The 19,789-nt window shown below is 43.2% G+C and overlaps 1 protein-coding gene across 1 annotated transcript; it reads left to right on the forward strand.

Moving 5' to 3' along the window:
- Positions 1-6,271: 6,271 nt before the first annotated feature.
- LOC138642991 (acyl-coenzyme A thioesterase 6-like) lies at positions 6,272-19,228 on the forward strand. The gene is made up of 4 exons (XM_069731692.1): positions 6,272-6,501; positions 7,944-8,050; positions 16,234-16,436; positions 18,449-19,228. The coding sequence occupies exons 1-4, from the start codon at positions 6,272-6,274 to the stop codon at positions 19,025-19,027; spliced, it is 1,119 nt and encodes a 372-aa protein (XP_069587793.1). The 3' UTR covers positions 19,028-19,228.
- Positions 19,229-19,789: the final 561 nt, after the last annotated feature.

Here is a 19,789-nt window from a genome sequence, read left to right on the forward strand (position 1 = left end):
AGACACTGGGGCAGATTGTTGGAGACAGTGGGGCAATGCTGGAGACAGTGGGGCAATGCTGGAGACAGTGGGGCAATGATGGAAGACACACTGGGGGCAATGCTGGAGACACGGGCTGATTGCTGGAGACAGTGGGGCAATGCTGGAGACAGTGGGGCAATGCTGGAGACAGTGGGGCAGATTGCTGGAGGACACACTGGGGGTAATGCTGGAGGACACACTGGGGGCAATGCTGGAGACACTGGGGCAGACTGCTGGAGACAGTGGGGCAATGCTGGAGACAGTGGGGCAATGCTGGAGACAGTGGGGCAATGCTGGAGACAGTGGGGCAATGCTGGAGGACACACTGGGGCAATGCTGGAGACTGGGGCAGATTGCTGGAGACAGTGGGGCAGATTGCTGGAGATAGTGGGGCAATGCTGGAGACAGTGGGGCAATGCTGGAGGACACACTGGGGCAATGCTGGAGACACTGGGGCAGATTGCTGGAGGACACACTGGGGCAATGCTGGAGACAGTGGGGCAGATTGCTGGAGACAGTGGGGCAGATTGCTGGAGACAGTGGGGCAGATTGCTGGAGACAGTGGGGCAGATTGCTGGAGACAGTGGGGCAATGCTGGAGACAGTGGGGCAATGCTGGAGGGAACACTGGGGCAGATTGCTGGAGGACACACTGGGGGCAATGCTGGAGACAGTGGGGCAGATTGCTGGAGACAGTGGGGCAGATTGCTGGAGACAGTGGGGCAATGCTGGAGACAGTGGGGCAGATTGCTGGAGGACACACTGGGGGGCAATGCTGGAGGACACACTGGGGGGCAATGCTGGAGACACTGGGGCAGATTGCTGGAGGACACACTGGGGGCAATGCTGGAGACACTGGGGCAGATTGGAGGACACACTGGGGGCAATGCTGGAGACAGTGGGGCAGATTGCTGGAGACAGTGGGGCAATGCTGGAGACAGTGGGGCAATGCTGGAGGACACACTGGGGCAATGCTGGAGACACTGGGGCAGATTGCTGGGGGCAATGCTGGAGACAGTGGGGCAGATTGCTGGAGACAGTGGGGCAGATTGCTGGAGACAGTGGGGCAATGCTGGAGACAGTGGGGCAGATTGCTGGAGTACACACTGGGGGGCAATGCTGGAGGACACACTGGGGGGCAATGCTGGAGACACTGGGGCAGACTGCTGGAGGACACACTGGGGGCAATGCTGGAGACACTGGGGCAGATTGGAGGACACACTGGGGGCAATGCTGGAGACAGTGGGGCAGATTGCTGGAGACACTGGGGCAGATTGCTGGAGACACTGGGGCAGATTGCTGGAGACACTGGGGCAGATTGCTGGAGACACTGGGGCAGATTGCTGGACACACTTGGGGTAATATGCTGGACACACTGGGGCAGATTGCTGGACACACTGTCTGGGGGCAATATGCTGGACATACTGGGGCAGATTGCTGGACACACTGGGGGTAATATGCTGGACACACTGGGGGTAATATGCTGGACACACTGGGGGCAGGACTGGAGGCATGGGCAGAATGGAGACACGGGGTAGAATGAAAGACATGGGGCAGGATTGGATCATGGGGCAGGATGGATACGATGGAGACAGATGGGGCAGGATGGGGAGATCATATGGGGTAGAATGGATACTCATGAGTGCAGGATGGGAGAACATATGGCTGGAGCCAGGAATGAGACACACGGGGCCAGGATGGGGAATATTATTACCATAGGGGCTAATTAAGGGATATTATTACTGCAGTGATGTATTTATTTTATTTTTTGTTTTAAATGGGGGGGCGGTCCTGTTACTGTGCAGAGTGACACTATATCGCCTTTTTTTCTTCATGTGGTGTAATTTAGAAGTTGTGAAAAATTAAGTAATGTGTTCTGCAAGCGGAGCTCGAGATAACTGTGTTATTTCCTGCAGAAACGAGTCCTGGCTGGAAGAAATGATGGCGGTCTGTGCTGGATGAAAGATGAAGGACTTCACCTAGAGACATCACTGGTGAGTCATAAGTGTTACTTATACACTGACACTATACACTGTATACTATATACAGAGGTCCTGTGTACAATGTTACCAGTGATCACTGTATTACCTCTACACAGACACTGCATACTAAGTACAGATCTCCTGTGAATACTGGCACTTATGGTGATAGTATTGTGTTTTGTTTTGTTTTATTACTGATCAGTATTGTAGTATTCAGTCACTATGTGGTGGTAATATGTGGTCTGGAAATGGTGTTGTGGTATTTGTTCCTTGTATGTGCTATTTGGTCACCAAGTGGTAATATGTGGTCTTGACATGGTGCGGTGGTATTTGTTCCTTGTATGTGCTATTTGGTCACCAAGTGGTAATATGTGGTCTTGACATGGTGCGGTGGTATTTGTTCCTTGTATGTGCTATTTGGTCACCAAGTGGTAATATGTGGTCTTGACATGGTGAGGTGGTATTTGTTCCTTGTATGTGATATTATTCGATCACTGTGGTTGTAATTTGTGGTCTGGTCATGGTGCGGTGGTATTTGTTCTTTGTATGTGATATTATTCGATCACTGTGGTTGTAATTTGTGGTCTGGTCATGGTGCGGTGGTATTTGTTCCTTGTATGTGATATTATTCAATCACTGTGGTTGTAATTTGTAGTCTGGTCATGGTGCGGTGGTATTTGTTCTTTGTATGTGATATTATTCGATCACTGTGGTTGTAATTTGTGGTCTGGTCATGGTGCGGTGGTATTTTGTTCCTTGTATGTGATATTATTGGTCAAGATATACCTAAATTGTATTGCATATTTTAACAAATATTTAATAGGTTACAGTAGAGTAGGGCCCAGCCATTTTTCTGGAATAATCTGGTTCGGGTATATCATGACCCCCGTCACATGACCCCCGTCACATGACCCCCGTCACATGACCCCCGTCACATGACCCCCGTCACATGACCGGGGGGGGCCCACAGTGTGTGAACAGCCCGGGGCCCTGGCTACCCTTAATCCACCCCTGAGGAGAAACAATACAAAAATGTGTCTGAACACACAACTACTTCACCTCAGCAAAGAAAAGGCCAGACTGAGTTTATTTCTTAATTTCACATGAAATTCAGGACACCTGTCTATAATAATGATACAATGTTTGCAAAAACGCACACGGACAGCACACGAATGCTCATCCGTATGCACGTGTGCTGTCCGTATTGTGGTCCATGCTGCTGGTAAAAAACGTCTACGTGTTTTGTACACCGACACACGGTCTGTGTGAAAACACGCACATGTGCAGAAACACATAGATTCTAATGGGTCTACGTGTGTCAGTGTCTCCGGTACGTGAGAAAACTGTCACTACACGTACCGGAGACACTGACATGTGAAAGAGGCCTTACTTTGTATAAATCTCCCACTTTACCAGCACCAAAGCTACTCCAGACTATCACATTACCTCACCCATGCTTGACAGATGGTGTCAGGCACTCTTCCAGCATCTTTTCAGTTGTTCTGCATCTCACAAATGTTCTGTGTGATCCAAACACCTCAAACTTGGATTTGTCTGTCCATAACACTTTTTTCCAATCTTCCTCTGTCCAAAGTCTGTGTTCTTTTGCCCATATTATTCTTTTCCTTTTATTAGTCAGTCTCAGATATGGATTTTTCTTTGCCACTCTGCCCTGAAGGCCAGCATCCTGGAGTTACCTCTTCACTGTAGACTTTGACACTGGCATTTTGCATGTACTATGTAATGAAGCTGCCAGTTGAGGACCTGTGAGGCGTCGATTTCTCAAACTACAGACTCTAATGTACGTGTCTTGTGCAGCGGGGCCTCCCACTTCTCTTTCTACTCTGGTTAGAGCCTGTTTGTGCTCTCCTCTGAAGGGAGTAGTACACACCGTTGTAGGAAATCTTCAGTTTCTTGGCAATTTCTCGCATGGAATAGCCTTCATTTCTAAGAACAAAAATAGACTGTCAAGTTTCACATGAAAGTTATTTTTTTGTGGCTATTTTGAGAGTTTAATGGAGCCAACAAATGTAGTGCTCCAGATTCTCAACTAGCTCAAAGGAAGGTCAGGTTTATAGGTTCTCTAATCAGCCAAACTGTTTTCAGCTGTGCTATCATACCTGGACAAGGGTTTTCAAGGGTATTCTAACCATCCATTAGCCTTCTTACATAGTTAACAAACACACAGTACCATAAAAACACTGGAGTGATGGTTGTTGGAAATGGGCCTCTATACACCTATGAAGATATTGCATTACAAACCAGATGTTTGCAGCTAGAATAATCATTTACCACATTAACAATGTATAGTGTGTATTTCTGAATCATTTAATGTTAGCTTCATTGGAAAAAACTATGCTTTTCTTTCAAAAATAAGGAAATTTCTAAGTGACCCTAAACTTTGAAACGGTAGTGTATAAGTTGTTTCTCAAAATTCAGCACAAAATGTTGCTTTACTGACTGCAGCCTCAGAATTATTCATTTTTGATACTTAAACACATGACGTGCGGCGAACATTGTGTATAGACGGACACCAGCTTCTGGCAGCGTTCCTCAGGAATCTTAGCCCATTCCTCATGGGCAGTGGCCACTTTTAAATCCATCAAAGATTTTCTGTGCTGTTTAAATCAGGTACCTGTGACGCCACTCCAGAATCTTCCAGGCCTCCTGGTGGATTTTCAGGTACTGTATGGATCATTGTCCATTTGGAAGATCCAATGACGTCCAAGCTCCAGCTTCTTATCAGCAAATACTAGGGAAAAAAATGTCCCACCTGTGAGGAGGCTGAAGCTTCAGCATCATTCATCCTTCCAAAAACAACTGCTGCACAGTTGGTTGAATCCATTTTCCCACCATTCTCTGTGGTGTCATATTGTGACCTGCCGCAACTGTGACTCGGAGCTGCAGATTTTTCCAATTGTGACAATAAAATAATAACAATGAAAGTGTTGATAACTATGGATACAGACAACATGCTCCATTTTCTTCTCAGATGTGCGAATAGCACAGTGAGGAAGTAAGAGAGAAACCACGGCTGTCACTTCCTCCAGATGTCTGAAGGAGAGGACAGCACTGACTGGCTGCAGGGATCACGTGACATAATAATATCACGCAATCCCTGAGAGAGCCAGTGCCGACACCGCTGGAATGGCCCCGGAGGTGAGTTAAGTGTTATACTGAGGAGATTGTGAAGGGATTTTTAAGTTGTGGACAACCCTTTTAAGATGGAGGTATCTGATCTGTCATCCACTGTGTTGGCCAGTGCATCGATCATGTGATGTATTTTCTGTGAGGCTGGCTGATATCAAGTCAGTCTGATCAGTTATATACTTTGCTGGGCTGTTTAATGGTCATGTGATATATTTTACCTTCGCCAATTGTTCAATTCGGGTTCATCTGATCTGCAATCTACCTCCTCATCCTGGTGGATGTCACGTGGTCTAACTCAGCAGAATGATGGGTGGATCTGTTATCCTGTGTTTTAGTCTGTGCGGAGGTCACTTGATAAATGTTACGTGCGAGGATTGGTGGATCTGATCTGTAATCTACTGGTTTAGGCTGGTGGAAGTCACGTGATGTATTTCAGCGCAAATCATGGTGGATTTGGTCTGTAATCAGGGCCGGACTGGTGGCCATCTGGCAATTCTGGCAAATGCCAGAAGGGGCCTGTCTGGTCGTGGGCTGCCTTGTTGACATTGTTAACAGTATTGGTGTTCTCAAGACACCCATACTGTTAAGAGTTGTGTCGGAACACAAAGTCGCTGACTCCGTCACTTACCCCAGCAGGCCACAGGTATCATTAGAAATATTGGTCTGGTAGTAAATCTTGCTTTCCCCCTTTCAGGGCAATATTAGTAGTAATATATCCCACCGGGTGCTTGGGGACGGGGACAGCATGAGCCTGTGTGATTTCAAATGCCAGGACTGAATATCGGCCCCAGTCCTTACCTGTCTGTAATCCTTTCCTTCGGTCTGTGTAGTGGTCATGTGATCGCAGCATGCAGTCAGCTGACCCCGAGCTGTAAGTAGCAGGGCGGCGGCCGGGCTGTGCTCCCCATACACCGGCCAGTGTGTGTTTCCCTGTCCCCGCAGTCAGGGCTTGTAGATGAGAAGCCGCACATCCGTGTGTGGGGCCTGAGCCCTGGGGCTCTGGTGACACTGAGGGCGGTGGTGGTGGACGATCAGGGCTGCCTCTGACTCCTGTGCCCAATATGAGACTACAAAGGGGTGCTGCCTATGGGGCTGCTCTGGGGTCTGTACCCCTCTGTGATGGAGAAGTCTTACCATAGGCTGCAGCAGAGGAGCGTGCACAAGTCTCCGCTGTTGCTGGAGGTGCTGGTGCACAGAGACCACAGTCACCCCAAGGCTTTACCCGAAGCCATGCTGGCCAAACTCAAGTGTGACCGACTGAACCTGGCCCCCGAAGTGCGGAAGATCCGACTGAGAGAGGGGGCAGTGCGGGGCAGCTTGTTTCTACCCTCAGGTAATAGGAGCACAAAGTATGGCAGGTCTAGAATCATCAGCACGGACTACGGACACAATTGTCACCACCTGGGCCGTATTGGTGCCAGCTCCGGTACATAGCGTGCAGGAAGTGATCAGGATGTCCGTTTGTCTTTAAAAGGTTTGTCACCTTATAGGGAACTTTCCCTTGCTGTCTGTTAACTTTAAGCAAAACTGTGCTTTACTTATCTGCCCCTCTCTATGTTGTTTGGCCACAGTAGTGACATCAGGTCACCAGCACTGCAGACAATCACTGAAGTCAGCAGTGTATGCTTGTATTTGAGGTTAAACAGGATCTGTCACCTCCTGGGATGTATATGACTTATTAATATGGGAATACAGGTAATAGAAATGTTACACTGGTCCTACCAGTATGCCTTATATCAGAGGTCCCCAACCTTTCTAAGCTTGAGAGCCACATCCAGCTATGAAAGAGGGTCGTGAGCCACATTCAGCTCTGAGAGAGGGTCGCGAGCCACCACCAGCTCCTTCCCCACTCAAAGAAGTGACACCGAGAGCCCCCATTACCGGTATAATGACAACCAAAGCTTTTCCACTGAAATCACACCAAGGCAGTATGCCAAGCTCCACGGTTTCCTATCTCACCCCCATTCAGATCTGCTCTTCTGTACAGGGCTACACACAAAAGTCACCATTTAGAGATCTGCTCTTAATAGTTATTTACACCTGGTGCTAATGCACCAAGCTGGCAGACATCATGGGATTGCGAGCCACATGCTCCCGAGCTACAGGTTGGGGACCCCTGCCTTATATTAATGGTCTTGTTGCTGAGAAATGTTATATTCTGTCTCATGTTAATGATTTCTTCCAGGCTGCGGGGCGTGTGGTACCTGGAAGATATCCCCGCCCTCTGTCCTCATTACAATACTAACTGACTAACGTCAGTTATGGCCCTGGAATCCTGCGCCCTGCACTCCACAATACATTCCTCATCCTCCCTTTCGTGGGCACAGCATTCAGGGATCTTCTGCACAGGCATCAGCAGCTTCTGGTCCAGAGACCTCCGGTGTACGTGCTAATAAGTTGCTCTCCCCACTTCTTCCTTGCTTAGTCATTGTGATCAAGAAAAAAAGGAAGTATCGTTCCAGCTTCTGTTTAAAGTCCAAAATATATTCAAATGTTAAAAGATCATGGCAGGATTGGGTTCACGCAGACCTATGCGGCAACACGTTTCAAACACTCAATGCATCTTTTCTCAAATCTACATACATAAAATCCCATGGGAGCTTTACATAAAACATGGCCAATAGGGAGAATCAATTACAATCACATGACCATGCATAATTAAGATTACATACATGTTAAAATGAAAACACAAAAGGAAAAGAAAAACATAATGGCAAAGATACAAACAATTGTGCAACAATGATGCACATCCAGTATTAAACATTTATAATGAAACATGATTTCCCTGCAGGCATGACAAGTTCCTAGGCAGAAATTCCCAAACTCCTCTCCCCCCGAGGAAGCGACAGCAAAATGCGCATCGGGGCTCCTGTGCATCGGTTTTGGGCATCAGTATGGGTAAGAGATCATGATGTTTCAGCTAGTTATACCTTATTATATATTTTGGTGATAATCCACAGACAGTCTTGCACTAATGATATCTCTTCTCTGGTAATTTTATGGGTATTTATACATATATGCTTCATGTACGTACAGTACAGACCAAAAGTTTGGACAAAACTTCTCATTTAAAGATTTTTCTATATTTTCATGACTATGAAAATTCTACATTCACACTAAAGGCATCAAAACCATGAATTAACACATGTGGAATTATATACTTAACAAAAAAGTGTGAAACAACTGAAATTATGTCTTATATTCTAGGTTCTTCAAAGTGGCTACCTTTTGCTTTGATGACTGCATTGCACACTCTTGGCATTCTCTTGATGAGATTCAAGAAGTAGTCACCAGGAATGGTCTTCCAACAATCTTGAAGGAGTTCCCAGAGATGCTTAGCACTTGTTGGCCCTTTTGCCTTCACTCTGTGGTCCATCTCACCCCAAACCATCTCGATTGGGTTCAGGTCTGGTGACTGTGGAGGCCAGGTCACCTGGCGTAGCACCCCATCACTCTCCTTTCTTGGTCAAATAGCCCTTACACAGTCTGGAGGTGTGTTTGGGGTCATTGTCCTGTTGAAAAATAAATGATGGTCCAACTAAACGCAAACCAGATGGAATAGAATGCCGCTGCAAGATGTTGTGGTAGCCATGCTGGTTCAGTATGCCGTGAATTTTAAATAAATCCCCAACAGTGTCACCAGCAAAGCACCCCCACACCATCACACCTCCTCCTCCATGCTTCACGGTGGGAACCAGGCATGTAGAGTCCATCCATTCACCTTTTCTGCGTCGCACAAAGACACAGTGGTTGGAACCAAAGATCTCAAATTTGGACTCATCAGACCAAAGCACAGATTTCCACTGGTCTAATGTGCATTCCTTGTGTTCTTTAGCCCAAACAAGTCTATTCTGCTTGTTGCCTGTCCTTAGCAGTGGTTTCCTAGCAGCTATTTTACCGTGAAGGCCTCCTCTTAACAGTTGTTGTAGAGATGTGTCTGCTGCTAGAACTCTGTGTGGAATTGACCTGGTCTCTAATCTGAGCTGCTGTTAACCTGCGATTTCTGAGGCTGGTGACTCGGATAAACTTCTCAAAAGCAGAGGTGACTCTTGGTCTTCCTTTCCTGGTGTGGTCCTCATGTGAGTCAGTTTCTTTGTAGCTCTTGATGGTTTTTGCTACTGCACTTGGGGACACTTTCAAAGTTTTCCCAATTTTTCGGACTGACTTACCTTCATTTCTGAAAGTAATGATGGCCACTCGTTTTTCTTTACTTAGCTGCTTTTTTCTTGCCATAATACAAATTCTAACAGTCTATTCAGTAGGATTATCAGCTGTGTATCCACCAGACTTCTGCACAACACAACTGATGGTCACAAGTCCATTTATAAGGCAAGAAATACCACTTATTAAACCTGGCAGGGCACACCTGTGAAATGAAAACCATTCCCGGTGACTACCTTTTGAAGCTCATCAAGAGAATGCCAAGAGTGTGCAAAGCAGTCATCAAAGCAAAAGGTGGCTACTTTGAAGAACCTAGAATATAAGACATATTTTCAGTTGTTTCACACTTTTTTAAGTTTATAATTCCACATGTGTTAATTCATAGTTTTGATGCCTTCAGTGTGAATGTACAATTTTCATAGTCATGAAAATACAGAAAAATCTTTAAATGAGACGGTGTGTCCAAACTTTTGGTCTGTACTGTATATCCAGGCTGAAAGCACTATGCACTTTATTAATGAACTTATGCACCTGGATGTGTTCATTATAGCCATGTGATATGCCTTTCCTTTGCTTATATGGTTAAATTGCTGCTGTTCTTTACCATATGAATCTTATTATTCAGTATGGATTGTTTACATTGTATTAGTTGTTATTTGGTATTGTGAATTTCATAAAGACTTTTTCTTTTTAAATTTCTAGTTTTTATTGAAATAATTATTGAATGTGCTCTTTTGGTACATCCATACTTTATTATTAGGATAGTTAGAACTCTCCATTGCTCTTATGAATTTTCTAAGATTTTTTGAGAGGATACTGGATATGTAATATGTATTTTGCTATGTCTTATTGGTTCCGGTATGTTTTCATCTCCGGTCATCAGTATTCTAATGTCCCCGCCTATTGGCGATGTTGTCAATCTTTCGATACCAAATACTTTTAGTGAAGCGGTGCACCTCTGGTGGTAAGTATCAAAATGTTTAGATGCAAAAGACATTGTGCGATTAGAGCTGGAAGAAGAAACTATATCAGTTATATGCTCCGAAAGTCTAACTTTCAAATTCCATGTGGTACACTTGACATAACTTAACCTCCGGAGTTATTTTCATTTTTTCGTTTTCGTTTTTCGCTCCCCTTTTCGCTCCCCTTCTTCTCAGAGCCATAACTTTTTTATTTTTCCATCAATATGGCCATTGGAGGGCTTGTTTTTTGCGGTACGAGTTGTACTTTTGAACGACACCATTGGTTTTACCATGTCGTGTACCAAATGCGGTGAAATTGCAGAAAAAAATTAAATCCCATAGTTTCTTGTTTTGCGTTTTTACTATGTTCACTAAATGCTAAATCAGACCTACCATTATGAGTCTCCAGGTCATTGCGAGTTCATAGACACCAAACATGTCTAGGTTCTTTTTTTATCTAAGTGGTGAAACAAAAATTCCAAACTTTGTTTAAAAATAAAAAAGGCACCATTTCCCGATACCTGTAATGTCTCCATTTTTCATGATCCCAGTTTGGGTGAGGGCTTATTTTTTGCACGCTGAGCTGATGTTTTTAATGATACCATGTTGACGAAGATACGATTGCATTTTAATACAATATCACGGCTTCCAAAAAATATAATTCTGGCGTTTTGACTTTTTTCTCACTACACCGTTTAGCGATCAGGTTAATCCTTTGTGTATGTTTGATTTTTTTTTTATTGTTTTATTTTGAATGGGGCGAAAAGTGGGGATTTTAACTTTTATATATATCATTTTTTAAATATTTTTAAAAACATTTTTTTTAATTTTGGCATGCTTCAATAGTCTCCATGGGAGACTAAAAGCTGCCATAACACTATCGGCTCTGCTACATAGAGGTGATGATCAGATCGTCTGTATGCAGCAGAATTACTCAATTGCTATGAGCGCCGACCATCTGGCAGTGACAAACACAGCGGCATTTAACGGGTTAATAGCTGTGGGTGGATTGCGATTCCACCTGCGGCTGTTCCGGGCACATGTCAGCTGTTCAAAACAGCTGACATGTGCCAGGAAAGATGTAGGCTCACCGCCGGAGCCCACATCAAAGGGAGGGTGTCCGACATTGGCGTACTATTATGCCCGATGTCCGAAAGGAGTTAAATTACATTCAACACATCTAATCATGTGCACTGTGTTTCTTCAGTTGCAATTAATATATTGCTTTACTTTATATTGTTTATTGTTGTTGCTGTCAGAATATCTGTGTGTTACTGCGGAGTGTGCACAAGTCCTGCATCGTGAACTGCGGATGGTTTAAACAAATATGATGATTCTTGACAGGAATGAAAAAACTGTGGGAAATAATATTGCCTAAGCTATATGACATCCAGTCACTAGAATGGATGATAGCATATCATCCCCATATACAATAAGGATATGCCTCTGAATTATGGATTTAATTTTACTTAACTGTGGACTGAATCGAATTTCAATAAAAATATTGCTAGTTGGTTTATGAACAATAAGATCCTGACGATTTTTGTTTTCCACAACTTTAGAAGCTGTATCAAGGGTCCATTGGGATAACCTCTCCTTTTAGTTAATTGCAACATACGGTACTTTTTTTCCCCTGATCCAAAACATTAGTGTGATTACAATTCCTAGTGATGCTTGTAAGTTCACCCACCGGTATCAAATTGATGCTGAGGGTGACTGTTGGTGGCATGTACGCTGGTGTTGCACGATAAAGGTTTGGAAAATGTTGATGTAATTATGGGTTTACCTGCAATGCCTTTCAATTGCAAATCTAAAAATGATATAGAAAATGGATTAGTAACATATGTAAAATGGAGGTTATATTGATTGGAATTTAAATACCATATAAATTCCGGTATGGCAGATACATCGCCACTCCAGATGAAGAGTGTGTCATCGATGTATCTGCCATACCAGAAGACGCATGACAAAAATGGATTGTCCATAAAATGCAAAAACAACTCCTCCCAATAAGATATCACCAAATTGGAGAGGGATGGTGAATGTTTACCACCCATCGATGCCCCTGATTTTTCTTTTCCATAGTCAGCGCCATGTACACATGGCTCCTGCGCAGAAGGGACAAAAGATCCCTGCACAGCCTGAGCGGAAGATCCCTGAGTACAGGGCGCAGGATTCCGGGGCCATTACTGACCCTGATGGGAGGGGGTAAGTATTAGGCCGGGGTGACCCTAGAGAGAAATACGAGGGAGAGGCACAAAAACAACGCATTGCACACTGACCAATGTTTCTCTATGGGGCAGCCTCCATCAGCCGTGCCGTATATTTCTCGACTGTATTTTACGAGCTGAGAAAAACGCAGCATGCTGCGATTGTCAGCGTATTCCGAGAAAAATATCAAATGAAAGTCTATGGGGCGAAACAAATACAGATTGCACACGGACCACACATGTGAGTTGCGAGAAGTACGCACCAGTGTTCTATAGAAAAGCCGGTAATTCAGTACGGTGTACAGTAAAATCACACTGACAGGTTAGAATAGAATAGATAAAATAAATGTCTACACATAGAATAGGTGTGTATATATATATATATATAGATATAGATATATCTATATATATATATATACAGTATATGTCTTTGACACATACATACAGTACAGACCAAAAGTTTGGACACACCTTCTCATTTAAAGATTTTACTGTATTTTCTTGACTATGAAAATTGTAAATTCTCACTGAAGGCATCAAAACTATGAATTAACACGTGGATATATACTTAACAAAAAAGTGTGAAACAACAGAAAATATTTCTTATATTCTAGGTTCTTGAAAGTAGCCACCTTTTGTTTTGATGACTGCTTTGCACACTCTTGGCATTCTCTTGATGAGCTTCAAGAGGTAGTCACCGGAAATGGTCTTCCAACAATCTTGAAGGAGTTCCCAGAGATGCTTAGCATTTGTTGGCCCCTTTGCCTTCACTCTGCAGTCCAACTCACCCCAAACCATCTCGATTGGGATCAGGTCTGGTAACTGTGGAGGCCAGGTCATCTGGCGTAGCACCCCATCACTTTCCTTCTTGGTCAAATAGCCCTTACACAGCCTGGAGGTGTTTGGGGTCATTGTCCTGTTGAAAAATAAATGATCGTCCAACTAAATGCAAACCGGATGGAATAGCATGCCGCTGAAAGATGCTGTGGTAGACATGCTGGTTCAGTATGCCTTCAGTTTTGAATAAATCCCCAACATTGTCACCAGCAAAGCACCCCCACACCATCACACCGCCTTCTCCATGCTTCCCGGTGGGAACCAGGCAGGTAGAGTTAATCCGTTCACCTTTTCTGCATCGCACAAACACACGGTGGTTGGAACCAAAGAACTCAAATTTGCACTCATCAGACCAAAGCACAGATTTCCACTGGTCTAATGTTCATTCCTTGTCTTCTTTAGCCCAAACAAGTCTCTTCTGCTTGTTGCCTGTCCTTAGCAGTGGTTTCCTAGCAGCTATTTTACCATGAAGGCCTACTGCACAAAGTCTTCTCTTAAAAGTTGTTGTAGAGATGTGTCTGCTGCTAGAGCTCTGTGTGGCATTGACCTGGTCTTTACTCTGAGCTGCTGTTAACCTGCGATTTCTGAGGCTGGTGCCTCGGATAAACTTCTCCTCAGAAGCAGAGGTGACTCTTGGTCTTCCTTTCCTGGGGCGGTCCTCATGTGAGCCAGTTTCTTTGTAGCGCTTGATGGTTTTTGCAACTGTACTTGGGGACACTTTCAAAGTTATCCCAATTTTTCGATCTGACTGACCTTCATTTCTTAAAGTAATGATGGCCACTCATTTTTCTTTACTTAGAATTTGTATTATGGCAAGAAAAAAGCAGCTAACAGTCTATTCAGTAGGACTATCAGCTGTGTATCCACCAGACTTCTGCACAACACAACTGATGGTCCCAACCCCATTTATAAGGCAAGAAATCCCACTTATTAAACCTGACAGGGCACACCTGTGAAGTGAAAACCATTCCCGGTGACTACCTCTTGAAGCTCATCAAGAGAATGCCAAGAGTGTGTAAAGCAGTCATCAAAGCAAAAGGTGGCTACTTTGAAGAACCTAGAATATAAGACATATTTTTAGTTGTTTCACACTTTTTTAAGTTTATAATTCCACATGTGTTAATTCATAGTTTTGATGCCTTCAGTGTGAATTTACAATTTTCATAGTCATGAAAATACAGAAAAATCTTTAAATGAGAAGGTGTGTCCAAACTTTTGGTCAGAGTACTGTGTATATATATATATATATATATATATATATATATATACATATTCAATACAGAGCTAGATAGCATAAAAGCCAGTAATTCAATTGTCGGCTTTTTCTAACTCCTTACCAAACCCGACAGGATATGAGACATGGTTTACATACAGTAAACCTTTGCATATCTGTTATATTTTACTTATTCTTCACTAATAATGTTAGTAGTGTGTGTGCAAAATTTGGGAGCTCTAGGTGTTAAAATAAAGGGTTAAGTCATAGAACAAAATGGCGTGGGCTCCAGCGCAATTTTCTCCGCCAGAGTGGGAAAGCCAGTGACTGAGGGTAGATATTAATAGCCTAGAGAGGGACCATGGTTATTAGCCCCCCTGGCTAACAACATTGCCTCCAGCCACCCCAGAAAAGGCTCATCAGTAAGATGCGCCTATTCTGGCACTTAGCCACTCTCTTCACACTCCCGTGTAGCTGTGGGATATGGGTTAATAAGGGGTTAATGTCACCTTGCTATTGTAAGGTGACATTAAGCCTGGTTAATAATGGAGAGATGTCAATAAGACACTTATCCATTATTAATCCAATATTAGTAAAGGGTTAAAAATACACACACACATTAAGAATAAAGTATTTTAATGAAATAAATAAACATAAGGGGTTTTATTATCTTTATTGTACGCTCAATCCAAGTGACGACCCTCGTTCTCCTGTAAAAAAAAAAAGGAAAATAAAAAAGCAACAATATTCCATACCTGCCCGCTGTACAGTCATGTCCCATGATGTAAATCTATCTGAAGGCGTTAAATACAGTTACAACCAGGAGCGCTGCTAATCCAACTGCTCCTGGCTGTAAAAGACTGGGGAATGAATGAAATGAAGGTAACATAGCTTCAGGGACTTGCGGTGCCGTCATTGAAGCTGCGCACCCTGGTGGCATAAACTCATATGAACTGTAGCGTGAGAAAATATTCAGAAAAATTCCCACGTTACACTTCTCTTTGCATATTTGATGTAGATGTTTCCACAATATAGCTGCAGCAAAATCCTTTCATTTTAATTTGATGCAGATTTTACCCTTCCAAGAGGGTGAAATCCATGCTGAATCCACACATAGTTTTGACATACTGCGGATTTAATAATTCATGCCACAGGTCAAAGTGCAGAAAATATCCATCTTGTGTAGGTGAAACTTGATGAAATTTCATTGTCTTAGCTGCTACTGTATTATACTGCAATTTTGTAAAGAAATTTGTAAGCAAAATTGTCACCAAATACCTAACTTATGAACTTAGTATCAATATCACTGCTGCATAAATGCCGGAGAGGCAGCAGTGGAGTGACAGGGCCTAACTAAGGCTGATTAAAAAAATTAGATCAATACTGTGCCCTAAAAAAACTTGGAAAACCCTTTAAAGTTTCCTCCAGTTGTGTTCTCCTGCCAGATCTGATTTCATGCAGAGAGCAACTGTACGATGCCCGCAAATAATCATACTTAGTAAGTGAAAGAACCAGTGCACCTTACTGTATGGGTGGTGTGTTTTTTTATGGTAACTGTCCAGTGGTTAAAGATTAATAGAGAAAAACATTTAGTTAAAGGTCTTTGGCATGTCAGGTTGTTTTAATAAATAATTGCATTACCGGGCAAATGTTGGCATTTTTCTCCCAGGCTGGTTCATTATTCATTGTCATTTCCAGGGGAAGGTCGCTTCCTTGGTGTGATTGATATGTTTGGAGAAGATGGAGGACTGGTTGAGTATCGTTCCAGCCTACTAGCTAGCCGTGGCTTTGCTTCTTTGGCTCTGCCATACTTTGCATTTGAAAACCTCCCACCTGCAAAGTCTGAGTTCCATCTGGAGTATTTTGAGGACGTGGCAGACTTTCTTATCCGACATCCAAAAGTAAGATGTTAAGAATTTTATAGATTTTTAATGAGTTCTCCCTTTGAAAAAAAGAAAAGATTATATATATTTATATATATATATATATATATATATATATATATATATATATATATATATATATATATATATATATATATATCATGGCTGAAAGTGATGGCACCCATGAAGATGTTCCAGAAATTGAAGTATTTTTCCCGGAAAATTATTGCAATTTCACATGTTGCCCGCATGTTTATTTCCTTTGTGTGTATTGGAACAACATAAAAAAAAAAACTGAGAAAAAATGGGCAAATTAGAAATAATTTCACACAAAACCCCCAAAATAGGCCAGACAATATTGTTGGCACCTTTCCAAAATTATGGGTAAACAATATTGATGAGTGAATATACTCGTTACTCAAGATTTCCGGAGCACGCTCAGGTGTCCTCCGAGTATTTTTTAGTGCTCGGAGATTTCGTTTTTCTTGCCGCAGCTGAATGATTTACATCTGTTAGCCAGCTTGATTACATGTGGGGATTCCCTAGCAACCAGGCAACCCCCACATGTACTTATGCTGGCTAACAGATGTAAATCATTCAGCTGTGGCAATAAAAACTAAATTTCCGAGCATTAAAAAATACTCGGAGGACACCTGAGCGTGCTCGGGAAATCTCGAGTAACGAGTATATTCGCTCTTCACTAGTAAACAACTTTGTTTCAAACATATAGTGCTCATTCATACACACCCGTGGCAAGTAACATATGTGGGCAATATGAAAATTACACCTGAAACCATATAAAAAGGGGAGATGTTGACTCAATCTTTGTATTATGTGTCTGTGTGTGCCACACTAAGCATGGAGACCAGAACGAGAAGAGAACTGTCTGAGGACTTGAGAACCAAAATTGTTAAACAATATCAACAATCTCAAGGTTACTAGTCCATCTCCAGAGATCTTTATGTTTCTTTATCCACGGAGCGCAATATAATCAAGAAGTTAACAACCCATGGCACTGTAGCTAATCTGAGATGATGTGGACAGCAGAGAAAAATTGATGAAGGGTTACAATGCAGTATAGTCCAGATGGTGGATAAGCAGCCCCAATCAAGTTCCAAAGAAATTCATGCTGTCCTGCAGGCTTGGGGTGCATCAGTGTCAACGCAAACTATCCATCTATATGTGAATGAAATGCAACGCTATGGCCGGAGACCTAGGAGGACCCTACTGCTGACATGGGCATAAAAAGCTAGACTGTAGTTTACCAAAATGTACATGAGCCAAAATCCTTCTGCGAAAGCGTCTTGTGGACAGATGAGACCAAGATAGAGCTTTTTGGTAAAACACATCATTCTACAATTTTCCTTTCATTCTTTTTTTTTTGTGTTCCAATACACACAAAGGAAATCAACATGTGTATAACCAAACATGCATGACTGCAATAACTTTCTGGGAGAAATACTTAATTTTCTGGGACAATTTCAAGGATGCCAAAAACTTTAAGCCATGACTGTATGTGTTTTTGGGTTGTTTACATCTCGAAAACAAACTGACAAGTAGTAAAACCATAAGTGAATTCCATGCATCGATGCATCATAACACTTCTGCTGTTTCAGTTTTCAGGAATGCTGGGTGGCAACCATAGTGCTGGTCACTCAGCTTTCCCAGGAAATGATATGACTTGGGCTAGTTGCGTATCTTGTTTCTAGCTATTGTCAGGCACATACACTCAGGTGATATGTGCTCGTTGGTGGCGACCGGATAGATGCTGGGGCATCTGTCCATCATGAACGCAGGGTGACATGTACTGTAGGGTAAGAGCACAGATGTGGTGTGCACCTACCTAATGGACTTTAGGTAGTAAAACATCACCATGTCTGCCTGTATTTCATACATCTGTAATGTTGTAGTGATCATACTTTTTACTATAAAGCTGTAAAGCGCTGTGGAATATGTTAGGGCTATATAAAAATAAAGATTATTATTATTATTATTACTGACATTGTTTTGCTTGTTTTTTCCCCTGCAAGGTTCGAGGTTCTGGAGTTGGTGTAACGGCATCTGGTAAAGGATCAGATCTGGCTCTATTGATGATCACCTTTCTACCCCAGGTGATTGCAGCAGTCAGTGTATCTGGGTGCTGTGCCAACACCGCTGCCCCACTGAGCTACAAAGACTTCACCATCCCAGCCTTGGCATACGACATGAGCCGCGTCCAGAACTCAGAAACATCAGTGTTTGATATCTCTGAAGCACTTGATGATCCACTGGATTCAGCAAACAGCCAGTGTCTGATCCCAGTAGAGAAAGCGCAAGGTTCATTCATGTTTGTTGTAGGAGATGATCTGAATTGGAAGAGTTCTGTGTATGCGATGGCTACCATGTCTTGCTTGCAGCAAAGTGGGAAAAGTAACTATAATCTGCTCTCTTGCCCCGGGGCCGGGCATCAGATTGACCCACCATCCAGTCCCTTCTGCCCAGTTGCTGTCAATAGAGTCTTAGGTGTTCCTATTTTAGGTGGAGGTGAACTAAAAGCTCACTGCCAAGCGCAGGAAGACTCCTGCCAGAAAATACAAGACTTTTTTTTGGACGCACTTAAAATAAGATAAAAGCTGAAAAAAAAATGTCCGGCGCTAGTCCTACGTTACCTCTGTGAGGAAGCCGTCATTTCAAGATTTGGAGTTTACTCCTATGCTCCGATCAGAAGAAGAATATTTTTTTTGGAGGGTTGTTAATGTGATCCATTTTCAATAATAATTTTATCACTTGTCTCCTCATGCTCATTTTTGAAAAATCAGGGGTGACAGTAGAAAGGAAAATGAATAAAATGGAGTGATCTTCATTATTTGTAATTTACAATAATGTGAATTATTTATAGTATTTATATAATTATCTTAATTTTTCCCATTCCCCACAACAGCACCATGGAGAGAGAAGATCCGTCCCAAGGATAGAAACCCTATAGCTGTAAAAGGCTGTGCCATTCAGTGGTTTCCTGTCCTTGAGGTAGACCCTATGGCTCCCCGATGCTGCTGGGGGAGTGAAGACTACCTGGTTCCAGCAGGGTGGGTGCAGAGTGGGTGGGTGCAGTGTGTTCACAGACATCTCCCCAGGAGCATGACCGGGATCGGCAAGGTGGACTGACGTAAGTTCCAGGGGCATGGCCTAGTATGGCGCAGTGCTTCCTCGGAACCCAGCTGAGGACATCACATTCGGTGTCACGGTGCATTGCTGGGAGCCAGCATAGCAATGCATTCCGGGGGCACGGAATGGTATAGCATAGATTGTCCCTGGAAGAGAGCTGGTCGTCTTCTCGGGGCACGGCCTGAAATGGCATAGTGCATCACCAGCAACAGAATCACAGCAGGATC

The sequence above is a fragment of the Ranitomeya imitator genome, chromosome 1 (assembly GCF_032444005.1).
Source record: "Ranitomeya imitator isolate aRanImi1 chromosome 1, aRanImi1.pri, whole genome shotgun sequence".
NCBI lineage: Eukaryota > Metazoa > Chordata > Amphibia > Anura > Dendrobatidae > Ranitomeya > Ranitomeya imitator.

What these genes read in the sequence shown, in the direction of transcription:
- LOC138642991 (XM_069731692.1), top strand. Translation starts at nt 6,272, where the DNA reads ATGGAGAAGTCTTACCATAGGCTGCAGCAGAGGAGCGTGCACAAGTCT. An exon ending in TCAGGTAATAGGAGCACAAA is followed by an intron (nt 6,502 to 7,943) that starts GTATGGCAGGTC and finishes ATTTCCCTGCAG; the next exon opens with GCATGACAAGTTCCTAGGCA. An exon ending in GGTTTTGGGCATCAGTATGG is followed by an intron (nt 8,051 to 16,233) that starts GTAAGAGATCAT and finishes TGTCATTTCCAG; the next exon opens with GGGAAGGTCGCTTCCTTGGT.